Here is an 11,102-nt window from a genome sequence, read left to right as displayed (position 1 = left end):
CGTTGATCCCCCCTGCTTCACATCTCCCCCGGTTCTCACACCTTCCCCCCATCTTTTCCCTCAGGACCACATCAGGCGACACTGTGGAGCTGGTGGAGGAATCTCTGGATGTCAACCTGTTGAACAACTCTGTACGCCTTCGCATTCAGGGCTGCCCGTTTCTACCGGGTGGCGTTCACATCTGTGAGGTGCAAAGTCACTTGGTCGTCATGCTGATCACCAGGCAGACGGTGCATCGTCTCCTCCTGCCGCATCCTGCCCGCGTCTATCGCAGCGTGAGTACCCGGCTGGACTGCTCCTTGGGCCTATGTCCACCGCCTGCCTCCGTTCTGTCCATTGAGACCCCTCAGCGAAGCTGTTGGGCACGTTGTGAAATAACAAGGGTGCTTCTCAGCGTGGGCACAACGTGCTACTTCCCTCCTGTACTGCTTTTGGCCGTGACAGGGTTAATTTGGGCCGTGACAGAGTTAATTTCTGTTAGAGTGGTTTGTGTGGTGCCATGGGTTGGGTTTGTGACCATACACTGATAATTTAGCTTTTGCTGAGCAGTGTTTGCACAGCCTTGGGGCCGCCTCTGTTTCTCGCTCTGCCCCCCAGGTGGATGGGTTTGGGGGTGTGCATGATTTGGGAGGGGGCAGAACCAGGCAAGTGACCTGAACTAACCAAAGAGATGTTCCTTGCTTTGCAGTAAGAGGCAAAAGACAGTTTTTGGGGTGGGGGGGGCGTGACATTAACCATCTTTAACTCCGGAGCTGGTTGAGTGTCGATCTATCCAGCCTTTGTGTCCCTTGTTTTGTTTTTTTCTCTTTTCTTCCTCTTGTCTTTTGCTTATTAAGCTACTATTTTCTCATCTTGACCCCCAAATTTTCTCACTTTTATTCTTCCTTTCCTCTTCCCCCATCCCACTTGGGGGGAGAGACTGAGTGTACAGCTGTGTGGGTTGTTTTCCCTGCTGAGCAGACTGTATACTGGTTTTAACTGGGATGGAGTTGGTTTTCTTCGCAGCAGCTCTCCTGGTGCTGTGTTCCTGCCCAGTGGAGGGGGCTTCTCTATTTCTCTGCTCCCCAAACGAGCTGGCTGGGGCGGGCAGGAAGCTGGGAAGGGACACAGTGGGGACAGAATTGGGGCAGTTGACCATTGCTCGGGGGCTGGCTGGGCATCAGGCTGCTTGGAGGAGGTGGTGAGGGGTTGCCTTGGCATCGCTTGGTTTGGTTTTTTCTTCTCCTTCCTCTTTGCTGATTAAACCACTTTTATCCTGATCCACGGGCTTTTGCTGCTCTTATTCTCCCCCGCCCAGCTGAGGCGCACAGCTGGGGACAGTTACCTGCCAGCTGGGTCACCCCACCGCGGCTGATCTGTTTCCTAGCTCCTGATGGGGGTTTGTACCCCAGGCTGGAACCTGTTGGTGTTTCCAGAGACACAGAGTTGGAGCCTCTCAGTCTCTCCTGAATTTTGTGGAAAACTCTGCACTTGCCTTTCTTACTGTCCAAACTTTTATAGGTAAATTTCCTTATAGATGTTATAAACTCCTAAACTCCTGTGATTCTTGTCTGGATGCAGCAGGTGTGTTCATCAGTGCGGGGTGGTTCTCTGTGTGGAATTGAAAACCGCTGGGAAAAGCGGTCGGGTAGGAAAAGCAAGCCGGGAATCTCTCTGGAGCTGAATGTGCTCCGACCGCACGTTGGGGAGGCAGAGGCTGCACACGTCAGACTTGCAGCGTTTGCCCCAAGGCTGGGAGAGTTTCAGATTTGTGCACAGGGCTGTGATTGTGATGGGAGTTGGTGACCTCGCCTGAAATGAGGCTTGGAGGTTGGAAGAGGCTGTGCCAGCAGCGGTCCTGGGGCCTGGCCTTGTGACAATGGGGACAAAGTACCCTTGGGAGTAGGGACCAAGTGCTTCCGAGGGAGGCCTGGCTGCGTTTGTAACTCACCCTCTGTACGCAGCGAGGTAGAGAATCTTTTCATTTCATGTGGAGGATGGATCTTATGCAGAATTCACATCACGTTTACCCATTTGCTCTGACCTTTTCTTCTCCATCTGCTTCTGGCATATGTCAGGTCCCTTTTCTCTCCTGGAGAGCTTAGCCAGTTCCGGACAGCTTTCCCAAGGGACAGCGCTGCTGTATGTGTGCTCAGGATTTGTACTCTCTGCTCTCTCCCTCCTCCAGGAGCTGATAACCGAGAGCCAGATGCAGTCCGTGTTTACAGATATCGGCAAAATCAACTTCAGAGATCCTTCAAATTACTGCCTGATTCCCAGCGTGCCAGGCCTGGCCTCCAATTCCGTTGCCTCGGCGGCATGGCTCAGCAGCGAGGGGGAGGCTCTCTTCGCTCTGCCCTCTGCTCTGGGAGGGATCTTCGTCCTTAAGCTGCCTCCTCACGACGCGCCTGGTAAGGAGCAGGAGCAGGCTGCCTCCTCGCGTCTGCCTCTGCAAAACACCGCTCGGTGTGGCACCCACTATCTCTGAACTTCGCTTGAGTTTGACTTTTGGTGTGAATTTGTCGTACAAATCCACTCCACACACACAAAAACTCTTTTACATCCTGCCTGGGAAGCCCCTTGCTGGTAGCAGGAAATATTGACGAGTGCTGAATATATTCCTTAGTATCGCTTTTATTTTGAAAGGAACAATTTCGGTTGTGGAATTGAAACAGAGCTCAGTGGTGCAGCGTTTCCTCACCGGTTGGATGCCAACTGCCATCAGGTTAGTGTCTGGCGATGAATAAGTGGAACTAATTTTGTCTCTTTGATTCCCTCACGTAGAGTTTATAGCTAGAGTCAAAGACAGGCAAGTCAGCGTCTATAAATACTCTGCCAAAAAAGTTAACTGGGTCACAGGACCTCTCGCAGTACGGAAGTTGGGGCTTGAACGCGGGATTAGTTCATCTTCATGGGGTCCTGCTGCTTCTCCGTGTCTCTGGCTACGACTCTGCTGTATCTAGTAATTGGCCTCCAAGGATTTGCCCAGGATATGGCTCGCAGCCAGCGCAGATTAAGGATTGCAGCAGTTGTACGCTCTTGCCCTTGCTCTGAGGTGTCAGGCTCGGTCCTGACCGGCGGGGGTTACGTGTGGGTGACACAGACACTCTGCAGGCTGGGCTCGGTGGTGGGTTGCAATCCTCAGGGTGTATTAGAGCGCACAAGCACGTTCTGGGCCCTGTTACTTGGAAATGGGAGCGAATCCCTGGTGCCCTGAGGGATTTTGCCCATCAGCGGTGTGTTGCTTGGGGCTGGTCGGATCCTTGCTTCCCTCTGGATCTTGCGTTCTGCAAGCGCCAGGCTGGGGCTGAGGAAGCCGGGGATGTGTTTTGGCTGTGCCAAAAGGGTGAAGAACAGGACGTTGGGCGTGTGGGTGGCTCCTCTGTGCCTTCCACACTGACACGCAGTCCTGAGACACTGCACTCTCCTGGTCTCACACCACTGATTGGTGGTTTTTTAAACACAGTGTGATAGAAACCCCACATCTCAAGTCTGTGCGCTGGCTTTGATTTACTTTTAACCTCTTGCAATAAACCCTCTATTTTCAGAGGTGACTGCGGCCCGTCGGACCTGCCCGTCAGCCTCTCCGTTCACTGCGTGGATCACGATGCCTTTCTCTTTGCCCTCTGCCAGGACCACAAACTTCGGATGTGGTCCTATAAGGTGAGCGAAGCCTGCGTTCGGGGGCGTAGCATCTTCCATCGCTGCTTGGGTGATATCCGAGGCTGCAGAAGCAACGGCCGGGTGGTTGGCCTAGATTTGATCTGCCGTTAAATTATCACTGAGTGAACTTCCACACGCTGGTATTCAGGACAATTTGGGAAGATTGTTGTGGCATGTGTTTGTAGCCATGTTTGGAAAGCGGGCGGTGGGTCTTCTCTGTGACGAAGCCTCGTCCGAGGGGTAAGAGGCAGTGTTGGGTTATGTACAAACTCGGGAAGGCCGGCAGGAGCGCTGAAAGGGCTGAGGAGGCACTCCTGATGGGTTTTCTGCTGTTTTTGCGATAATAAGAGCGTCTTTGTGACACGGCTCCTCGTCAACAAGAAGTTAATGAAAGCCTCTGCTCGCTGCGTGCCACTTGCTCCAAATCTCAGAGCCAAAGCTAATCGACCAGTGCAACCGCTTTCACGGCTCATCTGCGCTGGAATGTGTGTGTTGCGGGAGGGAGGGGCAGGTTTATCGGCCATGCCCGGGCCTCGAAAGCCGTGTGCTCGGTGGGAGAGGGCACAGGTGGGACGGGGAAAGCTGAACGGTGGCTCAGGTACACCTACAGATGCTTCACTCGCATCCGATAGGGGAAGATCTGGGCAGGCTTTGGCCAGGAAGGGAAGGAGGAGGGAGAAGGGAAGTTTCTCAGTCCTCAGTCTTTCCTGAGCTGCTTTCCTGATCCCTTTGTTTTGTATAGGACCAAATGTGCCTGATGGTTGCGGATCTGCTGGAGTTCATGCCGGTCAGCAAGGACCTGCGGCTCGCGGCCGGGACCGGGCACCGACTGCGACTGGCCTTCTCACAGTCCCTGGGGCTGTACCTTGGCGTGTACATGCACGCGCCCAAGCGGGGGCAGGTACGGAGTGACAGGGCTGCCTCGCTGTGAGCGCACGGAAAATGGGTAGTTCCTCCTTGGATTTGGGTCTGTAAGGCAAGAAATAGGGAAAAGTTTTCTGTCTGACCCTCTGGAGAGAGCAGTGCGTTCTGAAATAACATTTTAATTCTCAAAGCACTGTGAGATACATGTGCTCTTGCCTTGGGAGTGGAACTGTTCCGGTAGGATCCTGAAAGTACACATGTGCCGTGGGAAAAGGAAAGGTCCGAAAGGAGCTCAAAGCATGGAAATACTGATGGTGTATTTATATTGGGCTCCTGGGAGCGCACAGACGCATTGCTCTGCGTTGCCAGATGTTGACTTCTGGAGAACTTCAGCTTCGTGCAGTGAATAATAAATTCAGCAGGACAGAAATGACAGGGCAAAGCTGTCCAACAGATGAGGCTGCTCACCCTTTCCCTTCTCCAGGGGATTCACATACTGCGGAGAAGCGCGTGTCCCAACTGTTGCTGTCCCGCTAGTGCTCTGCTTGCTCCGATAAGAACACTCGGAGCTTGGTTTGCAGCGAGTGGCCTGAGGATTCAGGGCTTTTCCACCTCAGTCTCCTTACTTGCCCACTTCATGCTGTCACTGGCAGCGCCCAGCAGTGGAGGTGTTACCGTTTTTCTGGTTTAGTTTTGCTAAAAACAGCTGCAGGTCAGCTCGGTTCAGGCAGAGATGAGTGTCCTTGCTGAGGGTCAGCTCGGCAGGGTTGGTGGCTGGGGACACGTGGCATGCTCAGCTCAGCCCTCCTGTCCCCAACCCTTTGGGGTCTGGTGACTGTAGCATCAGGCAAGGAGAGGGACTGGAGAGACAGGCTTCCCCGCAACGTGCTGGTTGTTGGCTCAGCCGTCCTTTAGCAAATGACTTACGAGAGGTGTTGGTAGTTCTGTGTCTTCCAGCTGGTGAGCACCGAGAGCAACCGCTACAGCCTTGACCACATCTCCTCGCTCTTCTCCTCGCAGGTGGGTGCTGGGGCCCGGCTCCCCCTGAGACCAGAGGGAGGGAGGGGGGCTTTCTGAGAGATCACAGGCCCCATCTTGGGAATTTAAGTGGGAATAAAGAATTCTTTCCAAAACATGGTTAAAATGACATGAGGGAATGTTTTGCTGTTGTTAACTACATGGGTCTCTCTGCTGTCCTTGAGTTTCTGATAAGGAGGCAAATGTGTGCTCGCTCTCCTAGGAGACTCTCGTTGACTTTGCCTTAACCTCGGCTGAGATCTGGGCGCTGTGGCACAACGAAGAGAACCAGACCGTCGTGAAGTACATCAACTTCGAGCAGTGAGTTTCTGCGCTTCTGACTGAAGTGTGCAGCGATACCCAGTTCTTCCTATTGTGGTGTTTGAGTCACGTGCACAACTGTGTCTTCCTGCGGTGCAGATTACATGGCTTTTTTTTTGAGGGGTTCTGCTTTATAAAAAAATCACAGCTCAGCTGCAGGAATGTGAAAAATGTAAAAAGCTGGGCGGCAGGCTTGCTGGGAGCGTGCCAGAGGGAGGGCTGTGCTTCACCAGCAGCTCCTTCAAAACCTAACCTGCTGGTCTCTTCCAAGGAAGATGTTTTGAGGAGACCAGCGATGTGAAAGCATCAGCTCTGTCTTTATAAAGCTGAGAGGGCAGGCTTGGTGCGTAACCAGGCCAGGGAGTTAAATTCTGGGTAAAAAGTGCTGTGGGTGTGCAGGTGTTGGCAGAAGAATCTACTGGTCAGTCTGAGAGAGTCACTTGGTGGGCATGTGTGATGAGAGAGCGTTGATATACATGGAGGAATCCAACCTGTTCTGTTAGCCCAGGGCTGGGGATGCCACTGTTGAGCTCTCCTGTCACTTGTCACCAGTCAAAGCTCCTCTGTTACCATGTCCGAGGGGCCGTGGTTGCAACATCTGCGCTTGCTGGTGGAAGGGGCAGGTTTGGTTCAGCTGGCTGCTCCTGGGCACGCTGTGTTGGAGCATTGCAATGCAAACCTGGTTCTGGTTTTTTCTTCCAGAAATGTCGCGGGCCAGTGGAACCAGGTCTTTGTGCAGCCGCTGCCTGAAGAGGAAGTGACGGTTCGGCACGATCAGGACCCCAGGGTGAGCCGACTATAAAATAACAATGAGAAGTAATGAGGCTTCTGTGCCTGGGAGGAGAACATTAAGACAGTTCAAGTGTACAAATTATATTGGTACAGTCTTAAAATTACTCCAAATTAAAGGGGACAAGCCTCAGCCTCTATTGCCACAGCATGAAGGCACTAGGCATGGTTATGAAACCAGAGGTTGAGGGATGAGGAGAATTTCACATCAGTCGAAAGAGAGCCTTGAGATAAGACGGGAAAAAACAAGATGTGGAGTGTGCAGGAAGCAGTGTCTATCGCGGGAACTGCGAAGGGGTTGGAAGGGGAGAGGCTGGAGCAGGGTGTGAGCGTGAACTGGAGCTGGAAAGAATAACGGATCCAGGGGATGAGCTTGAGAATGGGAGGAAGGACCAGAAGCGGTTATCTTAAACTCTCTCCTCCTGACACCTGCGTTTCCTTTCATTGCTGGTTTGTTCTCTTCGCAGGAAACCTACCTGGAGTATCTCTTCACGCCCGGCCGGTTCACAAACGCAGCCATCCAGAAGGCGCTGCAGGTTAGTGAGGGGGCGTCTGGGGCTCGCTCTGCTCAGCTGCTCCTTCCTGGCCACGTAGATGTGAGGCAGCAGCATTCCCTGGAGCTCTTGGCGGGCATCAGTTTGTGTTTGAAAGCTTGTAGACCTGTCAGTGGTCACCGCAGCATGTTAGCGGCTGTTGTGCTGTACTTGAGCCTGTGCTGCTTGGCCCTCGGCGAGACAGCTGGCTTGCCTTCACGTAACATTTGACTCTGCTGCTTTTCAGATCTTTTCTCAAGGAACTGAGACACACATGGATCTGACATGGGATGAGTTAAAAAAAGAAGTTACATTAGCTGTGGAAAGTGAGGTGAGATTTTTTTTTTTTTCCCCGTGTTGTTTTGTTCTTACATCTGTTGGATGCAGTGTTGTGAAGTTAAATGAGGTGCAAAGTGACCCCAGGTCTTGTTTTGTCCTTTTTCTGTCCAAGAGTTGTATTACTTTTAAAAAAAGTACAAATCTTCATCCTTCCTGCCTGGCTTTTCCATTCCCTCTTCTTTTTTTGAGTCCTTCATTCTTGGTGTTCCGCTGTCGCTGCTCCCTGGATGCACGCTGCGTGGAGCATGCTTTGTGCTTGTGCATCGCGTGGTATCCGTCCTCAGCTCCCCGTGCATGGGCTTCGGGTGCTGCCCGCCACCCTGCAGAGCTGGTGCTCATAATTTTGGACACCAGAAGATAATCTGCTTGGGGAACCTGTCTGAAAGATCTGCTGGCTGTCCTTTTGGGTCTGAATTTCCCCCGTTTGATCCTGCTTCGCCAGATTTTACTCTGGTACGCCTGATTCTCTAAGCCAGCAGTCTTTCTACCTGTGGCTCATCCTTGAGTTCATTAAAAAAGGCGGTTTTGTGTCCTCTGTAGCAATTGTTGCGCGTGATGTTTTAGAGAGATCTACAGCACTGCCCTTTTCCTTTCTGCCATCCGTGCTGTGTTATCTGAGGTTGTACAGAAATGGCTCTTGTGGCCTTTGTTCCCCTGGCTGGTTGCTGTGTGACTCACTGCTGTAGGAAAACACATTTAGACTGTAAAGTGGTGGGGGAGAGAAGCGTAACCGATGTTTACAAACCTCAGCCATGCAAAGCTGTGACATGGGTCATGAGAGACGAGACAACAGTCCAAACGCTGCAATTTTTCTGTCTGCATGCATCTGAAGTCCTGTTTTGGTCCCGCTAGTTCCAGGGCAGTGTGACAGAATATGAGTGCTCGCTGGAGGAGTTTTGGCAGCTGCAGGTGGAGTTCTGGTCCAAGTTCTACGCCTGCTGCCTCCAGTACCAGGAAGCGCTTTCCCGGCCACTGGCCCTGCACCTGAACCCCTACACGGGCATGGTGTGCCTGCTCAAGAAGGTGAGGCTGAGCGCCGCTGACCGCTGGGACCACCCCAAGCAGTGGTCTCCAGGAGGAGTTTTTCTGATGGAGGTGTGGATTTGGGGAGCTCAAAGAAGGGCTTTCTTCTCCCCTTTCTAGGGCTCGCTGTCGTTCTTCGTGCCGTGCTCCTTGGTGGACCATCTCTATCTGCTCTCTAACGAGCACCTCCTGACGGAGGATGACGCTGCCATCTTTGACGGTAAGTGAGGAGACGTAGAGACTTTTCATTGCTGGAGGCTGAAATGCTGCATGCTGGGGAAGCCCAGGGGACAGGGATGCAGGAGTTTCCGCAGAGGCCTCTTGACATGTACCTGACTCCATAATTATCTCCATGGAGATAGTTTTCTCATTTTGGCATCTGTAGGGAGTTTTATTTTGTGAAACCTGCCATCATGCTCACACTAGGAATCAGAAAATGGTGTCAAGGCTGCAAATCTTCTGGGACTTGTTTCAGAAACCTTGAAAAGGAAGAATCTTAGATTCAGGCTTGGTGACAAGGACATGCTTTGGTGGGTCCTTTGTCCTCGTGGCCTCACAGACTGTGTGCGTAGCTGCGATTAGCTGGTGCCGCCCTCAAGCCCGCCCTGTGTGGGACAGACCTGCTGGGCTGGAGCTCCATGGTGGGGAGAGCGGGATGCAGCAGCTCGTGTTTCTGATCGTACGAGTGACCCCCCCATACAAACCCCGCTTCACGTTCTCAGCTGGGTGCTCGCTCAGCCTTGCCATCCCCCCAGAGCCGTGAGACCTGCTCTGGCTCGGTGCGAGCAGTTCTCTCATAAAATTCCCCAATCTCTGCACCTTGCTGATGGAGCAAACTCCTTTCAGGGATAACAGACGAGAAGGAAACTTGTGATCCCCTGAGCACCCTGGGACACTGGGCTCAACTGCCCTGCTCTGCAAACTTAGTTTTTAGTGTGGTGTTTTTGGATAAATGTTTTCACATAAGCACTGGAGAGGGACTGTGCCTTTTTTTGTCTCTGGGAAGCAAGTGCCAGCATGCGCAAAACTTGTCGTTAATGTTGTCACCACAGTGCCCTCTATGCTTTGCTGGCCATGGAATGATGTTTCACCAAAAAAAAGGCAACGGAAAATGTTACCTAAGCTCTGCTTTCATGCTTGAGTGATTTTTTTATATTTTTATAAAGAAAAAAATCGTCATCCATTTGGTTGAGCTATTTCTGGCTCTGAGGGGAGGAAAGCTGGAGGCCTGGGTTTGGGAGGCTGGCAGTTCCTGCCCTGTCTGTTTCAAACTTCTTAAAATATGTGACTTCATTTTAAAAACACGTACATAAAGGGTTGTGTGGCAAAGCAGGGATTTAAATTCTCAGTAGTGAATTTTCAGATCACTTCTAAGAATGTGAAAATCCTCTCAGCTGTGAGCAGTAGTGCTGCAAATGGATAGCCGCTGTGACGAGAGCGTGTTCTGCTTGGCGGAGCTAAGCTCTCTGAGCCCTTTGCTCTGGGGTTTTTTTGCTCTTAGGTGCACTAATTACTGCTTTTCAACCTGTGGCTGCAGAAAATCCCTCGGAGGGAATTTCATTGTCGTATTGTTGCATCATTATTTTTTACTTTCCGAATAATAAAGCCCAAATCTTGCCCTTGTCAGCTCCAAAGCTTTAATTTGGCCTTGTAGTTAGCAGGGAAGGGTCAATTTGACATGCGGGACTGAGACCAATCTGCTGCTGGTATTTTGCTGATAAGAGCTGAACTAACTGGTTTTTGAACGGTCCTCCCACCTGCACTTTGAAATCTCTTGTAAATATACAGTTAGATTCTTTCATTACAGATTTGGAGATGTCTCGTGATGTTGTCTGTCTTGTCCAGTGCCTTCGACTGATCGGAGAATCAATTTCCATGGAAATGGCATTCCTCATGGAAATGGCTTGCTCCCGCCTCCAGCCTCCAGAAAAGGCTGCAGAGCAGATCCTGGAGGACTTGATAGCTAATGACACGTAAGGAGATGGTTTTGCAGCAGCTCTCTGGCAGGGAGGCAGGGGTGGCTGAGCAGGGATTGCCTGGAGCTGTCCTTGATCAGCATCAAAGCGCTTTTGGGCTGTGCAGGCTCTCCCTGTGCTGTGGGGGACTTTTCCTGGTCCCCTCAGGGGTGAGGGGCGTGGGTATCGGTGAAGTTAGCAGGGTCTTCCATCCACAACCCCCTTGCTGTTGCCCAGGGCCCCCCAAAAGGGGATTCTTGGGTGAAATAGAGAGCAGAAGAGGAACACGTTCCTGTGAGGTGATCACTGCAGTGTGGAAAGCACACAGACACTGGGGAGAGGTCAGAGCCTTGGTCAAGCCCTGTGGTTACTGTGCTCATCTCCTGAAATCATTCCCCACGGAATGCCAGCTATCCCAGCGTTATTTCCTGGTAGCCTGGGGGAGTGGAATAAGTAGACTGGTCCCTGCAGGCGCTGTAATAAAACTCTGAGCCAGAAGAGGTTTCCCGTCAGGAATGTCCAGGCTGATCAGATCCGCTGCCTTGCAGGGAGGAGAGGGAGCCCTCTTGAGTTTAAGCCTCTTGTTGTTGATTATTATTAATAATAATAATAATAATAA

The 11,102-nt window shown here is 51.8% G+C and overlaps 1 protein-coding gene across 1 annotated transcript; it reads left to right on the top strand.

Annotated features, from left to right (window-relative positions):
* Positions 1-64: 64 nt before the first annotated feature.
* On the top strand, positions 65-10,501 carry LOC104460824 (nuclear pore complex protein Nup160-like; the record flags this gene model as incomplete). Its single annotated transcript, XM_010082655.1, has 13 exons — positions 65-275; positions 2,168-2,390; positions 2,626-2,704; positions 3,528-3,642; positions 4,385-4,543; positions 5,449-5,526; positions 5,747-5,844; positions 6,547-6,631; positions 7,101-7,169; positions 7,414-7,497; positions 8,358-8,528; positions 8,649-8,748; positions 10,336-10,501. Coding segments are annotated over 13 exons (1,638 nt in total), but the record flags the coding sequence as incomplete, so codon positions are not given.
* Positions 10,502-11,102: the final 601 nt, after the last annotated feature.

This window comes from Pterocles gutturalis, unplaced genomic scaffold (assembly GCF_000699245.1).
Source record: "Pterocles gutturalis isolate BGI_N339 unplaced genomic scaffold, ASM69924v1 scaffold50309, whole genome shotgun sequence".
NCBI classification, from domain to species: domain Eukaryota; kingdom Metazoa; phylum Chordata; class Aves; order Pterocliformes; family Pteroclidae; genus Pterocles; species Pterocles gutturalis.
The sequence above is the reverse complement of the archived record's forward strand: the minus strand, read 5'-3'. Positions and strand labels throughout refer to the sequence as shown.